At 50.9% G+C, this 18,778-nt stretch overlaps 1 protein-coding gene across 1 annotated transcript; it reads left to right on the top strand.

Moving 5' to 3' along the window:
- The first annotated feature begins 12,684 nt into the window (after positions 1 to 12,684).
- Positions 12,685 to 14,271, top strand: KCNA6 (potassium voltage-gated channel subfamily A member 6). The gene has a single exon (XM_068971210.1). It carries the CDS (start codon positions 12,685 to 12,687, stop codon positions 14,269 to 14,271), a length of 1,587 nt encoding a protein of 528 aa, XP_068827311.1.
- The last annotated feature ends 4,507 nt before the right edge of the window (positions 14,272 to 18,778 follow it).

Raw genomic sequence — 18,778 nt, 5'->3', positions numbered from 1 at the left:
TCTCAACCTCCTTGTTTTTGACAAGAGAGCAGGAACCTGTTTTGTAAGGATGCGAGGCTCTTTCCTAGCATGGGGCCCCTTCCTGGCTTCAGGAAGGACCAGAGGATTTTGCTGGACGTGTTTATCATGGAAATGGAATTCAAATTGGAACCTTATGTGTTGCAGAGCAGGGCTAGAGTGTGGCCTGCACCAGCCAGACTTGGATTCCACAGGTCTGCTGACTCGGCTTAGCTGAGCTGCAGCTTTCTCTCTAAAGGAGGGGCTTTCTGCTGGTGCTTTTCCTGCATGGACTCCCTTCTGGTGATGGGATGGTGAAATGTGATGCCTAGGGGTGAGTGAGTACGTGTGTGTGCGTGCATGTGTGTGCACGTGCACACGTGTGCATGTGTGCAAGTGTGTGCATGTATGTTTGTGTGTGCATGTGTATGTGTTTGTGTGCATGTGTGTGTGTGAGTGTGTGTGTGTGTGAAGAGAAAGTGCAGAGGGCTAGTCCCACTTTGAGAAAAGTTCTGGGCTCCCCTGGACTCTACCACCCCCCCTCACTCCCCAGGAGGCAATCTATTGTCACAACTCAGCTGGGTTGGAACTTCCGCTATAAAACCTAATAGCTGAGCAACTCTCTGCAGGTTATGTGGCTGCTCTAAGGGGTTCAGTTATCTCTGTCAGCATCACAAGGCAGCTGACACCTAATGTCTTCAAATATTGATTTGTTGTCATTATAGCTCATGATTCTGGGGCTCAGGAATCCAGAAAAGTCAGAGTGGGGATGTTCTGTATCTCTTCTGTGGTGTCTCAGCTGGGATGATGTGAATTACCGAGTCCTGAAACAGCTAGGGCTGCTTGAGGAGTCTCTCCATCTCTGTAAATGTGTGTGTGTGTGTGTGTGTGTGTGTGTGTGTGTGTGAGGGTGTGTGTGCACCTGTGTCTATACACCTATGTCTGTACATGCACGCGTGCTTAGTTGCTAAGTTGTGTCCAATTCTTTGCGACCCCATGGACTGCAGCATGCCAGGCTTCCTCTGTCCATGGGATTCTCCAGGCAAGAATACTGGAGTGGGTTGCCATGCCCTCCTCCAGGGGATCTTCCTGACCCAAGAATCGAACTGGCGACTCCTGCGTCTGCTGCATTGCTTCTCATTTACCCACTGAGCCACCTGGGAAGCCTGTACACCTGTATGTATATACTTCCCCCTCCCCGGTTAGGTCGATTGTCCTGGGAGTTAGAGTCATGCTTATGACTATTTCATTCAACACTCTCAATCCAGCACGTAACACAGTGCTGGTATACAGGAGATGCTCAATGATTATTTGTTGAATAGATGAATGACTGCCTCTTGGGTTACCAGTGTGTGTGACCAAGACAGTGGGCGATGACAAGACAAGTGAGCATGGTGACAGCCCTCTCAGGAGCCACTTGTCCCCTCCCCACACAGAAACACTGCTCAGGTCACCCTGGACTAGGAGAATTCTACTTGACAGCTAGTACAGCTTGAGGAGTCCAGGACTCACACAATCTCAATCATACTCTGTCTCATATAATTGAAAATGTGCACATTAACTACTCTAGTCTTTTCACATGAACAGGTTCTGGGAATAACTGAGAGACACAGAGTGCTTGGAGATCTCGAGATGACAGATCAGGTGGGAAACATCCTCTACTGTAATTTGCTGTTAGCGTCAGATCCTCCGTCTTGTCCTCATGAGCGTGTCCCCAAGCGGAGTGGTCCAGGCTTGCTCGGGAAGATGGGGGGAAGTGGCCTCTGGGTGTCGGGGGTGTCTGCCTTTTCTCTCGCTGCCTCTGAGCACTGAAGCTGGTGATACACATCCTCCTGGGCACCACCTCCAAGAATCAGGTCCCGGGCCAGCTGCGGGGGGTGGGGTGTGTGTGTGCCTAGAGTTGACCTCTCCCCTTACTAAGGGAAGGACCTAGTGGGTGAGGCCAGGGATCATGATGTGAGACTGGCATTGGGAAACCTCTCTCTACTGATGCTGTTGCTTCGGAAGGAAATGGAGTTCTACCTTCAGTGAACAAATCTCCAGAGACTTTCTGAAATGGTAACAGCCTAGGATTAGGAGCTCACAAGACAGAGAGTGAGGGTTATAGAACCAGGGTTAGAATTTACCTTAGACCCCAAAGACCTCTCATATAAACCTCTCACTGTGCAAGCGAGGAAACTGAGGCCTGGGAAAGTGCAATGTGGGCTGAACATGGACACCCCAGATCTGGAAGTCAAGCTCCCCAACTTCGACTTCAGGGCTCAAGGCTCTAAACGTGACTGTTCTTTGCCAACTGTAAAGCACTGTGAACAAGTGAGGGCCTTATTCATGATATTATGAACACGTGTCCGCTGGTCATTGGATGGGAAACACACATGGAGAGAAAGCAGCCATCACCCCTCCCTTTTCTCCCCTAAATTTCCCCTCCCACCTCTACCCCGCCCCCACCCCTTCTCTGGACTCTGACCCCCTTGCTGGTGACCTGGCCTGGCTGGGAACGACATGTACATTTTGGAAAAGAGGGTGTGGAGGACGAAGAACTTGTGTGAAGGCTGCTTGGCTGGGCTTCCAGGTCTTCAGAAGAAATTCACGAATGGTGGGGAAACCAGGCGAGAGTCATGACTCCCCTTCACTCTCCTCCTGGGTGGCCCTTGAGGCCCCCGAGGCCCCCGAGGCCCCCAACCTCCAGGTGTCCCGGAAGACCTGAGCTATGCAGCAGGATTCTGGAATCCCTGCTCCCAGCCTGGCAGCCAGCATCCTGCCTCCACTGTGGTCAGAGCCCGGCTGCCTCTGGGAACTGTATATGGGTGGAAATGAGGTCCTCCCTACCCCAGGCCATCTCCAGGCTTCCTGAACCACTGAGAGCAGTGGGAGGAGGGATGAATAATTTAGTAAAAGGCCATCAAATATAATTTGTTCCTGGGAGTGAATTAGAGGCTGTAGTTAAAAAAAGAGAGAGGCTACCATCAGTGGACCGGGAGTGTTGCATTATTCAGCCCCAGCTATTTCATTCCCTTGGGGAAGTGGATGAGCCAGAACATGAAAATCACACTCTTAGCGCCTCAGAAAAGGAAGCAGCGCGTTGGAGGCCCAACTACATCTAACTTAGACTCACTGGGCAAGAGACAGTGCCTCTCTGCCTGCAGGGTGCTTGGGGCTTTGTTGTTGTTCAGTCCCTAAGTTGCATCCAACTCTTTTCAACCCCGTGGACTGCAGCACACCAGGCTTCCCTGTCCTTTACCATCTCCCAGAGTGTGCTCAAATTCATGTCCATTGAGTCAGAAATGCCATCCAACCATCTCATCCTCTGTCACCCTCTTCTCCTCCTGCCTTCAATCTTTCCTAACATCAGGGTCTTTTCCAGTGAGTCAGTTCTTCGCATCAGGTGGCCAAAGTATTGGAGCTTCTTCAGCATCAGTCCTTCCAATGAATTATTCGGGGTTGATTTCCTTTAGGATTGACTGGTTTGATCTCTGCAGTCCATGGGACTCTCAAGAGTCTTTTCCAGGACAATTCAAAAGTATCAACGCTTTGGCACTCTCTGGCACTCAGCCTCCTTTATGGTCCAGCTCTCACCTCCATACATCCTTACACTTGGGGGGTGGGAGGCATATGTGCTTTGGAGGGAACCAGGCACCAGCCGTCTGGCCTCCCCCACTGCTTCCGTCTATTTGTATCTGAAAGAAAGAGAGGGGAGTGGTGGATGCTAGCGGGGTCTCCTCTTTCTGTAGAGTCCTCCCTAACTTCCTCCATCTCTTTCTCCAAAGCAGCTCTGTTGTTATCCAAGGGAAAGCCAAGCCCAGAAGAGATAACAGGCTAAACGTGCACACCAGACATCTCTGTTTCAGCCTCCGCATCCGACAGGCTGCCTCTCAAAGTCTTTGTGACCTTGCCTCCCCACCCTGTTTGGGGACCTGTCCTCCTTGATAGACAGCCTTCTCTAATTTCTTCCTTTTTATTTTATTCTCTTTCTTTCCTTCTTCCTTTAAAAAAAAATTTTTTTTTTTTTTTTGGTGGTGCTGCATAGCTTGTGGAATCTTAGTTCTCCGACCAAGGATCAAACCCATGCCCTGGGCAATGAAAGGGCCAAAACCTAACCCCTAGACTGACAGGGAAGTCCCAATTTGTTCCTTTTTAGTTTCCTGCAAGTTCCTGACCCTGGGAAGACAATCAAAAATCATTTTACTTCTGTTTTGATGCAGAGCAATAGAATTTCCTTTGCCTTAAGCTCCCATCACAAACCTGCTCAGTTTCACCACTCTTAATTATAAAAATCCTTTCATTTGTCATCAGAACTAAAAGAACATTTTACTCCATGGAGTCCCCAGCTAGCAAAATCAACTAGACAAACAAATCCTTTAACTGTGTCAAGGCTTCCAGATCTATCTCTTCACGAACTTGAACTTCATAGCGGAGGAAGAAGCGAGGAAATATTTTCTCCATCTTTTCTGAGCATCCCCTCTGCAGGATGATACGGTGGAGGAAGAAATAACTAACAACAAGAATGCCAAGAACAAAAGAGTTGGCCAAAATTAAGCTTTTGAAATGAATTTCCTGATTTATGTTCAGTGTTTTTCTTGCGGCCACAGAAAATAGAACATTAATGATCTCTGTTGGGCTTCCCTGGTGGCTCGGTGGTGAAGAATCCACCTGCCAATGCAGGGGACATAGGTTTGGTCCCTGGTCCAAGAAGCTTTCACATGCCATGGGACAACTGAGCCCAGGTGCTTCAACTATTAAGCCTGTGGTCTGGAGCGCAGGAACTGGCACTATTGAGCCCACGAGCCACAACTACTGAAGTGTGCTTGCCTAGATCCCCTGCTTTGCAACAAGAGACACCACCACGATGAGAAGCTGGTGAACCATGGCTAGAGAAAAGCCTGTGTAGCAACGAAGACCCAGCACAGCCAAAAAATAAAAGTGATGTCTGTTGTGTGTATCTCCAAGCAGGAAAACAAGTAGGTGAATTAGACAGGCGAGGCTAGGTCACGCTGTAGTAATCAACATCCCACACCTCTCAGTGGGTTCCATTGAAGGATTATTTATTTCTCAGGCTATGCATACCTCATTGCATCCTTGGGGCCCAGGTTGCTGGAGCAGCCACCTTCTCAAGCACTCAGGATTGTTATGGCAGAGGAGAAGACTCTTGGTATTTCAGTGCTGCAGGCCAGATAGGACAGTCAGTTCAGTTGCTCAGTCATGTCCGACTCTGCGACCCCAGGGACTGCAGCGTTCCAGGCCTCCCTGTCCATCCCCAACTCCTGGAGTTTACTCAAACTCATGTTCATTGAGTCAGTGATCCCATAGATGGAACACAAATCACAGTGAATTGGCTGGAGCTAGTCATGTGAACCCACCCTGCCGAACATGGACCAGGAAGGACACAATCCTACCACGCACTCAGAAGGTAGGAAGATGGAAATATTTGGTAAATAGCAGCAACGACTACCATTGTCTGCACTCCTGATCAAAAATGTTTGACCATCACAGGCAAAATACACGTACTTTCTAAGGGAGACAACCCAAAAGTCCTATCCAGTCCAGATATCAAGCTCAAAGTACAGGACCTCCAGTGATGGGCAGTAGTCTTTGTGTTCAAAGGGACATGTTTGATATTAGCACATATATAAGGAATCTAGAAAGATGATACTGCTGAACCTATTTTCAGGGCAGTAATGGAGATGCAGACATAGAGAACAGACTTGTGAACACAGCGGGGGAAGGAGAAAGAGGGACGAATTGAGAGAGAAGTGTAAAACATATACATTACCATACGTAAAATAGATAGCCAGTGGGAATTTGCTGCCTGATGCAGGGCGCTCAAAGCAGGTGCCCTGGGACAACCTGGAGGGGTGGGAGATGGGGTGGGAGGTGGGAGGGAGGTTCAGTAGGGGGGGGGACATGTGTATACCTATGGCTGATTCATGTTGATGAGAGGCAGAGACCAACACAATATTGTAAAGCAATTATCCTCCAATTAAAAATAAATGCATTTAGAAAAGGGACATGTTCTGGTCTCTAAATCAGTTATGGATGTGGCTCCTCCTAGTTCAAAACCTCAGGGAAACACAAAGATAGATTATCTTTCCTTCGTCTACAGCACAACAGACAAAGGTTGATTTGGGCCTTCCCTGGTGGCTCAGACGGTAACGAATCTGCCTGTAGTGCAGGAGACCTGGGCTTGATTCCCTGAGTTGGGAAGATCCCCTGGAGAAGGAAATGGCAACCCACTCCAGTATCTTATCAGGGAAATCCTATGGACAGAGGAGCCTGATGAGCTATAGTCAAGGGGGTCACAAGGAGTTGGACACGACTGAGTGACTCACACACACACACACAACCTTAATAAATATTCCCCTGCAGAAAGGGGAGAGATGGAAGCAGTGCAGCCATCCCTGGACTGTGGTGGTGATGGTTCTGAACAGCTCTTCACAGAATGAGGTCCTCATGTGGCTGCATGGGAGGGATTCCCAGGTCACTGTTCTTTGTCCCCCGACTTCTCCCCCGCCCTTTTCTCTGTCATCTTCCTTGGTCCTACCTGAGATGGGTGTTGCAAGTGATATGCTCCTTGGAGACAGAGCAGCTTTCTCTGCCTGCTTCTTGAACATAAAGATTTAGGACCCTAAAGATCATTGCACATCAATCAATGAAAAATAAATAAATATAATTTTAAAAAAAGGTTGTTGCAAGTCTTGAACAGTCCTGCATAGGTTAGTCCAGATGGCGCTTTCCTTGGTGGCGTGACTGGTGTAGATCATCTTAGACTTTCTCATATCTGTCCAGGCAGCTCTCTGGAAATATAGCCATACATCCTGGAGCCACTAACCACATCCGCAGTTTTCCCTGAGATCAACCTAACAGTGGATAATTTGAGCCTATTAGTTTCCTTTTTTTTAACAATTAAAAAGAAATTAAGTCTTTATTGAATTTGTACAATATTGCTTATGTTGTTTATGTCCTGGTTTCTTGGCCATAGGGCATATGGGATCTTAGCTCCCCGACCAGGGATCGAACCTACACCCTCTGCATTGGAAGGTGAGGTGTTAACCACTGGACCAGCACGGAAGTCCCAAGTTTATTGGTTTTCAGTTGAAGCTTATACACCTCTAGCTTCTCCCCTCTATCCCGCAAGTCACTTTGTCTAATTCAAATACTTATTTTTTGAAAGCCACAACTTTATTTAGGCTTTTGTAAAACACCTTATTTTCTTCAGAGTATTAGCAAGGGGCATAATTGTCTTATGCTTGACTTGTTCCATGAAGCAAGCCTGAATCCTAGTCAGCCCTTCTGGCACAGAGGTCTTTTAATTTTTATTTATTTCTGATTGACAAGCAGTTGCCTCCACCAACCCTGAAAATCCCCATGTTTCCAGACTCTTCTCTTGTCCATCTCATCTCTGGTGGCCAAGTAGCCACCATGTGATATTAACAATCTGGCTTCCAACTTCTTCACAGACGTGCGAGTTTTTAGGTACATTATCTGCCTTCTAAGTTATCACCAGCAACGATTTTTCAAATATTTTGCCACTCATAACATAAATGGCCCATAACAGCCTCCAGTAAAGTGTCTTTATTGCCCATAACTTGGCCCCTGATTGTTGCTGTGGTGGTTGTTCAGTTGTGTCCAATTCTTTGTGATACCATGGATTATAGCCTGCTGGGCTCCTCTGTCCCTGGGATTCTCCAGGCAAGAACACTGGAGTGGATAGAAATTCTGTTCTCCAGGGGATCTTCCTGACCCAGGGATCAAACCCGGGTCTCCTGGATTGCAGACAGTTTATTTACTGTCTGAACCACCTGCTGCTGCTGCTAAGTCACTTCAGTTGTGTCCGACTCTGTGTGACCCCATAGATGGCAGCCCGCCAGGCTCCCCCATCCCTGGGATTCTCCAGGCAAGAACACTGGAGTGGGTTGCCATTTCCTTCTCCAATGCATGAAAGTGAAAAGTGAAAGTGAAGTTGCTCAGTCGTGTTCAACCCTTCGTGATCCCATGGACTGCAGCCCACCAGGCTCCTTTGTCCATGGGATTTTCCAGGCAACGTACCAGGTCACAAATTTTAGGTTTTGGTTATAGTAGTTTCTCACTTCTGGGTATTACAGTGAATCAGTGTGGGTAGACTACATTTGGCCATGGTAACAAGTCCATCCCCAGATATCAGTGAATTAGAACAACAAAATATTTTTTCTTACTTACGCTTCATCCCTGTTGCTTTGTCTGGGGGCCCTGTCTCAGGTCATCTCACTCTGGGACTCATCTCACTCTGCCAGAGCAGTCACCATCATGGATGATGCTGACCACTGTGGCTATGATAAAGCAAGCTCTGGAGGCTTTAATTAAATATTTTGATTCAGAAATGGCACACATCACTTCTGCTTACAGCTCATTGGTTAGAACTACTGGCCTGGTCCAACCATAAGTGAGGCAGAGTGTACAATTTCTCACCTTCATGAAATGAAGAGTTGGAGACATTTGGAAAATATCACTGATGATGCCACAGTAGGGAAATGGGATGAAGAAGTAGGCTGCAAACTTGCAGAACTAACAAGTGCTCTTGGGATCCTCCCTGCATGATAAAATGCTCTTTATAGATTTATTTCTTGGCAGGGTTAGTCATCTCCTAGGGCTGTTGATTTGCACGACTCAGATGTCTAATGCCTTCCTTTTCCAATATTCCTTTTCCACTCAACTGAAAACTGTTAGATTTCTCTCCGGTGGATTCTGGAGCATCATTATCTCCATCACCAGTCTGTAGCTGATATCATCACCATCATCGTCAAAAGCTTCGGCTAAGCAGCTAATTATAAATGATCCTTATCTATAAGGCGTGTTTGCGTTTGTCCTTCCTCTTGTCATTTTGGTCCCAGGGAAGGCCCACAGGGAGGGAAATGGTCATGGGACATGGTGTCATGGGACACTTATTATTCCTGTCCTCAGCAATCTGCGGTGAAAAGCTAGAGAGAGGTGATTCTTCTTACGGAGAGTGTGTGTATACATACCTATAGACAGGTAGGAACTGAGGGAGCTGACCCCTTACCACTCTTTCCTTCCACGGAGGTCTGTGGCTGAAAGGGCAGTGGAAAGGACCATTCACAGAGATTAATCAGAGAAGCAAGGCTAAGTCTCCCCAGAGGAAAACCATGAAGATCCCACTGCTGGGGTAATGACAAGCACACACGCTCATACACACACACACACACACACACACACACACACACACACCCATGACCCGTCTAGCTCACGGCTTTGGAACTTGTCTGCCCAGAATGATCTTCCCTGCTTGCAGCAAGTCTGGCTCATTGTCTTCTTTAAATTCTCAGTTAAATCAGTACCTCTTCAGAAGGAACTTTCCCAACCACCTGAGGCTTCAAAGCAGAATTCCCAGGTTTGTGCCTAACTCAGCATCCAGTTTATTTTCTTCAGAGCCTTCAGTACAATATGTAAATATCTTCTTTATTGTTTACTGTGAAAATTTTCCATCTAGAATGTCATACATTTATTGCAAGAAATAAAAGCAGATGATCTGTCCAGGTTACTCCTAAAACCCCAGCACCTGGCACATGATGGGCACCCAATAACTTCTCAATGCAAGCATATTAAATAAATGAATGATAGCGACCATCAGTGAAAATGTCTGGCTTTAGACAGAATTAGGGAAGCCTATGCTGTCATGAAACTGGGGCTCCATGAATTCTGGAGAAATGTTCACTTGTGCAGTCTGAGGATGGGGTTATTCCTCTTGCCTTCCTTCACGTAGGAACTGGCACTTCTAAAGGTGTGATTTTACTCACCCTTTAATATGGGCTTGAGAGGAATGATCTAGAGAAAAGGGCTTTTCTGTGGCTAAGAAATGAGTCTTTCACACAAGAACTAAAAACAGAACTCTGATTCATGAACTTGCTAATGGGTTTTCCCTTGGGGGGAAACTTTCTGTGCACAGTGAAACCTCTCTTGGGGTAGAGCCTTATGCCGCATGTCAAGTAACTATGGAGCTTCTCTCTGCCTGTAGCTTGGAAGCCTTAACCCAGGCGACACTCAAAGGTCTGTTCCCATCACCATTTTAGACAGAATTCAGGTTCCTCCCTACATTTCTCCAAGGTTTGCTTGGAAGAGTGACTGGCCTAGGGGACAACCTCGTGCATAAAAATGGCAGTGACGAAAACAAACACGCCAATGACTATTTCGTGGTAAAAACTGATCACCAAAAACAAAAGTACTCATGAGTAAGTCAGTTTACCACTCAGAAAAGAATTACAGATAATTGGACAGGGGTAAAAACAAACAAAAAAACCCCCAGGACTTTCTGTGGTATACTTGTAGCTTTCCTTTTTTTTTTCTCGGAAGAAAAAAAAATTTAATGGCGCAACCTATTAGTGCAAAGTTTAAATTGATTAATGACAATAGCTTGTGAGAAAGAAAGGTATTGACTGGATGATATACTTGCGCTCTTGCCATTCACCGAAACATGCAAGGTGGAAGAAGGGAGCAGAAACCACCAGGAATGCAACGGATACAACTACCTAGAAGGCGTGGTGAGCCACCAGACTAGAGAAGGAAGACGCAGTGGTGCGGCCATCTGTCTGCACTCGCTCATCACTTGACCTCTGCCCCACACATCCAGCACACGTGGTTCCCAACTCACCTTCCTCCCCAGCACCCTGCTGGGAATGAACCGCTGTGGTTTTACAACACCGCGCTTTGTGCAAAGAACTCTCACACGAGTCTCGTGGTTTGAGAGTAGCTCTATGTATCCTTCCCATCATGATCGTCCATGAACTCCTACCAGTGCTCTAAGAGCACCAGGGGGTACTAAAAACACCTTCTTGTTCTGGTTGTCAGCCAACTTATTTTTGTCCATAGCCACCCCAAAAGGGGAAAACTGAGGCAGCGAGAAGCCAGCATCAGCCCTGCTGGGTAGGTAGGCAGTGTGAAACGATCAGACCCTAACCTGTCTGATCTAGTGATTGTCTCTGGCCGAAATGGGTGGAAAACCATTCTTACCTCCTCCCTCCTGGAGACTCCCTACAAGCAAATGGGGTCCCTCCCCAAATACTTTCAGGTGGGTCTTCCTTGTAACATTGCACGTCTGTGCACAGGAGCACAGGCCATCTTTCTCACAAGATTGTAGGGGAGTGGTTGAGATGGTGAAGGTGAGGCACCCAGAGGTGATTGGCACATATTAGGTGCCCAGGAAGCACAGCTCTTAGTTTAATTAACACACCCTTCTCAGACACTCCAGATTCCTTCCCAGGGAGGCTGGGAGCTTATGAATTCCAGGATGTATAATACTTCCTTAGATTATGCTACCTGTGAGATGCCACCATCTTCTGGTTCTTTTTTCCCTGGGACTGCTGCCCAAGCGCCCTTGGAAAACCTCTCTTGGGAAAGGCAACAGGCGACCTCCCACCCTTTTCACTTTGCAATCCTAGAAGGGCAGCCTCACCCGCCTTCTAGGTTTGCAAAAAGACCCATGGGATTCTCTGGGGAGTGACACTCAAGTACAGTTTAAATCGGGAGCTCTCAGGCCATCAAACCTGCTTCCTTTATTTTTTAAGTAGGGATTGAAGAAACTGGCAAATGGGTCTTTGTAAATTCAGAAAGAGAAAAGATGACTTGATTTTTTTTTTTTTTGGTCATTCAGTTTTGGGGTGAGTGGAGGCACGAAGCTCTGTGCCGGATGGCAGGGCGGAGTGTTTTCTTATTGATGAAATGCACTGCGCAGGTCAACTCCGCAAACCGAAAAGGGAGAAGCGGATTGCGGGGGCGGGGGGGTGTGGCAGAGGGGTAAGTGCCTGTTCAGAGGGCGGTGGATGCGGACGCGCTTAAGGGAGAGGCGTGCCAGGAGAGCGCGGGAAAGACTGCCGGAGAGGCTAGGGTGCTTCTGCTCGCCGCGCCCGGGCTCGCGCAGCCCCTGGCCGGGCGAGGGGTGTCATGCGGGAGTGGGGTGGGAGGGGGCAGCAGGCGGGGCCTGCCACGTCACTTGGAGAGAGTGTGTTGGGAAGGAAGGGCAGAGCGGAGAGCCGAGCCGCTGCAGTTGCGGCGGCTGCAGCAAAGGCTTGAGCGCTGGGGAGGTGGGTCCGCGCGCCCCGGCCCCCGGGGCGGCCCCAGGGCCCCTCTCGCAGGCCGGCGGCGCGGCTCGGAGGGAGGCGGTGGCGGCCGCGGCGGCGGGAACGGCGACCTTGGTCAGCGGAACGCTTGGTGGCCGTTGGGCGGAGGCCGAGCCCCGCCGGGCTTCTTGGCCGAGTAGGAGGGAGGCGCATCTGGGGCACGGGTCCCGGCGGCGGCAGGGGGTCTGGAGCCGTGGGAGCTGGGACGTGCTGACACCCAGGGCGGACCCCCGCGTCGCGGAGCCCAGCCTGGGGCGGGGCGAGAGGGGCCAAGCCACGCGTCTTTTTCGGGCGTCCAGCTGCACACGCGCCAGGCTGCGGTTCCAGGTACTCCAAGCTCCATCTGGCATCCGGCGCGGATACTTGGAGGCGCGGGGCCGAACCCTCCGCGCCTTGGTCGCCTCCCCAGACCTAGCCCGGCAGAGACCAGGGCTTCGGAACTCAGGGACCCGCCGCCGGCTCGAACTGCAAGCCCCACCCTGCAAAGAGGGCGCCGCCGAGAGCTGGGAGGCGCCGCGGCGCCCGGGTGGTGGTCGTGTCGTGGGCGCCGTCCTAGCGGCGGGGAGCGCAGCGCGGAGGGGACATGCGATCGGAGAAATCCCTGACGCTGGCGGCGCCGGGGGAGGTCCGCGGGCCGGAGGGCGAGCAACAGGATGCGGGAGACTTCCCGGAGGCCGGCGGCGGCGGCGGCGGCTGCTGTAGTAGCGAGCGGCTGGTCATCAACATCTCGGGGCTGCGCTTCGAGACGCAGCTGCGCACCCTGTCGCTCTTCCCGGACACGCTCCTGGGAGACCCCGGCCGCCGCGTCCGCTTCTTCGACCCGCTGAGGAACGAGTACTTCTTCGACCGCAACCGGCCCAGCTTCGACGCCATCCTCTACTACTACCAGTCGGGGGGCCGGCTGCGCCGGCCGGTCAACGTGCCGCTGGACATCTTCCTGGAGGAGATCCGCTTCTACCAGCTGGGGGACGAGGCCCTGGCGGCCTTCCGCGAGGACGAGGGCTGCCTGCCCGAGGGTGGCGTGGACGAGAAGCCGCTGCCCTCCCAGCCCTTCCAGCGCCAGGTGTGGCTGCTCTTCGAGTACCCGGAGAGCTCGGGGCCCGCCCGGGGCATCGCCATCGTCTCCGTCCTGGTCATCCTGATCTCCATCGTCATCTTCTGCCTGGAGACGCTGCCCCAGTTCCGTGCAGACGGTCGAGGTGGAAGCAACGGTGGCGGCGTCTCCCCAGTGTCCAGGGGCAGTCAGGAGGAAGAGGAGGATGAAGGTGACTCTTATACCTTCCATCCTGGCATCGCCCCCGGGGGAATGGTGGCAGGGGGCTCATCCTCACTAAGTACTCTTGGGGGCTCCTTCTTTACCGACCCCTTCTTTCTGGTGGAGACGCTGTGCATCGTCTGGTTCACCTTCGAGCTGCTGGTGCGCTTCTCCGCCTGCCCTAGCAAGCCAGCCTTCTTCCGGAACATCATGAACATCATCGACCTGGTGGCCATCTTCCCCTACTTCATCACGCTGGGCACCGAGCTGGTGCAGCAGCAGGAGCAGCAATCGGCCAGTGGCGGGGGCGGCCAGAACGGGCAGCAGGCCATGTCCCTGGCCATCCTCAGAGTGATCCGCCTGGTCCGCGTGTTCCGCATCTTCAAGCTGTCCCGCCACTCCAAGGGGCTGCAGATCCTGGGCAAGACGCTGCAGGCCTCCATGCGGGAGCTGGGCCTGCTCATCTTCTTCCTCTTCATCGGGGTCATCCTCTTCTCCAGCGCCGTCTACTTCGCAGAGGCCGACGACGACGACTCGCTCTTCCCCAGTATCCCGGATGCCTTCTGGTGGGCGGTGGTCACCATGACCACCGTAGGTTATGGGGACATGTACCCCATGACGGTGGGGGGCAAGATCGTGGGCTCCCTGTGCGCCATCGCCGGGGTCCTCACCATCGCCCTGCCCGTGCCGGTCATCGTCTCCAACTTCAACTACTTCTACCACCGGGAGACGGAGCAGGAGGAGCAAGGCCAGTATACCCACGTCACTTGTGGGCAGCCTGCCCCGGACCTGAAGGCAGCTGAGAGTGGACTTGGCAAGCCTGAATTCTCGGAGGCCACCCGGGAGCGGAGACCCAGCTACCTTCCCACACCACATCGAGGGTATGCAGAGAAAAGGATGCTCACTGAGGTTTGATGGATGCGGGCAGTGCCTGCATGGAAGGAAGACACCAAACACAGCCTTCCTTAGGGACCTTTCTCATCCTCCACTACTCTCACCCCAGCTCCAGGTGACCTCCTGACTCCCTCTCCCCACAGTGGTTGGCGCCAGGCCCATACACCTGGACTGTCAGCCTTGTTACTTGACCCCTGCAGCACCCCAGGTTTCTCCATCTAAGTGACATTTTTGAAATTCTAATGGTGCCACCCATTCGTGCCCATCTTATGTCACGTGGATGAGATTTCCATCTGACCTTCCCTCGAGACTCTTGATTTTTCACGTTTGGGACTGGTGATGCCTCTAGGAAGAGTAACGTCGACAGGCTGGAAACCAGGCATACCTGGGTCTTCTTTCTCCTTAGCATCCTTGGCTTTGGGGCATGCACCCTCCCATCGTAGCTTCTGGCCACGTGCTAACTAGCTGAAGCCGGTGGACAGAAACAGTACTCATCCTGTTGTTTTCCTCCAGTGCCCTGTATGGTCGGCTGGTCATTCTGCAGAGAAGCCTTAGGAGAGCCTTCAGTTGCACAGCCTGAACATATGTTATCTGTCTCTGATCTTGGATGCAATTAGAGAAACTACGATGACACTTGGCCATTTGGAGGACGTGAGAGGTCAGTCCTGGACCAAAAGGGCCAGTGGATTCTTCTAGCGTGACCTGGCATGATAGATGTTAGTCTCTGTTCTCCACTTAGCTCTCTCGACTCTGATTCCCCTGACTCTCTGGCTTCCAGGAAGGCTCCTCCTTCTCAGAGCCAAATACTCTGTCTGTTCAGGGGCCTTCCTGTGCGGAGGAACTGACCAAGGGGAACCACGGAGCTGCGAGAAATGGCCGAGCGGGACCACGTGCCTGGCCTGACCGCTTCTTAGAGAAGCAGTGTCCCTTAGATAGCGCCATCTCGGAGCGGTGGAGGAGTCATTTTGCTGACAGCAAATTCCTTTCCCTCACTTCCCGCAGCCCTCTCTAGCCCTCCACCCTCCTTCCTGGGAATCTGACTTAGGTTTGCAGCCGAAGGCTTGCTAAAGCAGACTCCAGCTTAAATCTGCCGCCAGGTAAAAGCACACATTGGATGCTAGCGTGGGTTTCTGTTTGCATTTTGCGGGCAATGAGACAGGAGGTTTAGAGTAAGGAAGAAGCATTGTTCTTTTGCCGACAGCCTCACTGGTAGAGGTTTTTTGTTTTGTTTTGTTTTGTTTTTTGCTGAGTCAGGTAAACATTCTCCTGCTCCAGCCCTGGAGCCGAAGCCACTGGCTGTCACCGGGGAGATGCCCAGTGGTGCCCCCACCTGGTCTGAGCCATCTTCTTCCATCGTGAACTGAACTGCTCTTCCTGTACCACCTCCCCACGTCCCCTTTTCCTCCTCTTTGCACTGCCATTCATTTGCTGCCTTGATCAACTGTGATGTACTGTTCTGAGCTCTCTTGGGTGCAGTTCAGAAACCGGAAGGACTGTTAATGTGTTTTTAGTTTTATAATCTAGGCTTTAAGACTCCTTGATGAGAATTTTTTTTTTTTAAGCTTTTCTTGAAGAGCCAGCTTACGAGGTACAGCCTCTTGAGGGTTTTCTTGAGAGACACTGTGTCTGGATGTTGCTGCACTTTACAGGGTAACTTGGGGGCCACAGTTCCTCTTTGTGCCTCGGTGTCCCCACCCATTTGATGGGAACATTGACGTCTGTCCCTCCACCCCCACTTCTTGGGGAATGGCCCAGGAACTCAGCTTGGATCCTGGGGGTGATGCTATGCAAATGCGTGAACTTCTGTAATGATTTCTAGCTCATTATCCTGCTTCCCCCTGTCCCATAGGCAAAGCCTCCTCCCAGGGTTCTCGCTTTGGGTCCAAAGCCCACGTCCAGGCCATTCTGGGTCCTTAGTTTTTTAAATCCCTCCCTAACCTCTTGAACTGGGCCTTATTCTTTGCTTCTTCCCCTTCAGCAAGGAAGGTGCTCTTTGGAGCGATTCAGTGGCATCCTTTTACGGCCATCCCCATCTTGAGTGGGTGCTTGGCTTCTCCAAATCTGAAATACAAGAGAAAATGCTCATGATTCAGACACCTGCTCTGAGGCAATGAAGTGCCAGTTTTCCACATCTGTTCTGGAATATTATTCCTGACAGTTCAGGGGGAGGGGGGAAGAGAAGGCCCACCCAGAGGCGAAAGGGATGCTCACGTCGAGAGTGAATGTTGAAACACGGATGTGTCCTTCTCAGAATGGGTGTGTGTGTGTTTTCATCGTCCTCACCATTTCAAGTCAGAGCATGCCCGAGTGGAAAGGGTTTATGAAGAGCTGGGCTCTCCAGGGATTCTGGTTGCCGTAGCAACCTTCCAGACTGTTCTATCTTCTGATCTGGGCAGCCATGGAGAACGAGAGACGATGTATTCCCAGCTTCTGAAATGGGGACGCCCCTCACATAACGTTGTTTAGGGGCTGGCAGGGCTGGGACAGGGATGTGTGGCCTTTGGAAAAAGAAAGGGAAGCAGGTCCCCAAAGCTTCCTATCTGGACCTTTCTTCCTGGTTTCCCCAGCCCATCACTGGAGCTATCTCATCTCACTCCTGAGTCTTCAGAAACTTGAATGCTAGGCAACTGCCAGTTAGACCATATTCTCTCTTTCGAAATGGCCTTGGAGGGGACTAGCTTCTCAAGAGGCAGCTGCTACTAATGTTAGTCCTTAATAGCACCATGGAGCACTCACATCGGCCCCTCCCAGCTCTAAGACAGAGAGATGATGCTTCTTCCCAAGGAAATGTCTAGCTCCTGGGAGGGACCTCATAGATGGTTCTTCTTAAAGACATCCAAGACAAACTGGGAGGCTGTGACCTGACCTACTTCCTCTGATGGATTTCGCCAAGTGACCCCCTTTGACTCTGAGCCTCTTGATGTGGATTTTGTTCCCTGAGCACCGAGGGAATCTGTGCCCCATGTCGCCGTGACAGCTGGGGTGGCGATTTCACAGCTGTCAGCAGAGGGGTTCAGGTCGTTGTTACACCTGAATTGGGCCGGCAGGAGCTCCCAGAGGTCTTCCTGGATCTGTCAGGCTCAGCTGAGATGTGGGAGGATTCCTCCTGCCTGAGAAGCCCCAGGAGAGAAGGGGACAGCTGGCCATCTTTGCACCTGAGGTAGGTTCTGCTGTTGGGGAATTTTGTTCTGGCTCAGTCTTTCGGGTCAAATGAGAACAGGAGTGGGGAGGGGCAGAAAAGGGGCGGGAGAGCATGCATCTGGGGAGAATGAAGCCTTTGACTGTCTTTCCTAAGCAGCCTCCTCGCTCGCTCGCTCTCTTTCCGTGTGTTTCTGTCTCCATCGATATTACTCTCCTCTGTTTCTGCTTGCACACTGCTATCTCCCTTCACTCCCCCTTCTAAATCACCTCCCCCCTTTCCTCTGCATTTTCCCTCCTTCCTTATTCTCTGCAGTCTCACTTGCTCTGCCTTTCTTTCTTCTCACCTTTCTGGCTTTCCCTCATCTGCCGTTTGAACCTCTTCTTCCTTCTTTGTGCATCTTTCTCTCACTTTCTCGGGAGCTGGGAGCACCTTGGGGCGTTTCAGTTGGGCTCACTCTTTGCATTTGAGGATGGCTGTGACCTTGGGTCTTTGCTCAGAAGGTTGTTCTCCAGCTGGTGGACTCTCTGTTTTCCTGACAGTACAGCGTCCTGTCCTAGCGTGCTCACCTCTGGGGGTGGAATCCTGAGTTTCTGGAGCAAGATGAGATAGCTGTGGGTTTAGAAAACATCTCTGATGAAATTTCCTGAATCTGCTAGTAGAAAATAGAGAAGGCGGGTTGGAGAGAAGAAAGAGGACCTCATATATTTCAAATAAATATTTTGCTTGTGTAGCACGGGACTCTGCTCACTCCGGGTCCCCAACCTTGAGAAGCTTGCAGAAGAGTTCCAGACAATGCGCTATAGATCCAGCAAAATAAACACCGAAAAGAGGATGTAGGAGGAAGGCATAGAGTGGAATTCACCTAGAAAAAGCCTTAGTTCAAGCCCGGCCTTCTGAATGCCCTGAATTCACTCGAAGGTTCTCAGAGCTGTCTCTCTCATATTCTGAAAGCAGAGTTCGTAAATCCCAGTGGTGTGAAGTGCAGGGGACGACTCTCCTTAGAAAGGTGGCTTAAGATTCACCAACCGGTTTATAAGGAGGCTTTTTCTTTGTGCGTCTCTTTGCTGGAGGTCATGTAGACTGAGTCCCACGTGTATCAGGATACTAGGTTTTTGGAGGGTTGTTGTTCCGTTGCTCAGCTGTGTCCGACCCTTTGCAACCCCATGAACTGCAGCACGCCAGGCCTCCCTGTCCTTCACTGTCTCACGGAATTTGCTCAAACTCATGCCCATAGAGCTGGTGATGCCATCCAACCATCTCATCTTCTGCTGCCCCCTTCTCCTTCTGCCTTCAGTCTTTCCCAACATCAGGGTGTTTTCCCATGAGGGTAATGGACATTTTCTAAAAGAGGATTGCTGTGACAGTTGTACTTGATAAGTTAACTCA

Source organism: Capricornis sumatraensis, chromosome 4, assembly GCF_032405125.1.
Source record: "Capricornis sumatraensis isolate serow.1 chromosome 4, serow.2, whole genome shotgun sequence".
Classification (NCBI taxonomy): domain Eukaryota; kingdom Metazoa; phylum Chordata; class Mammalia; order Artiodactyla; family Bovidae; genus Capricornis; species Capricornis sumatraensis.
This window is presented reverse-complemented; position numbering and strand designations above follow the sequence as displayed.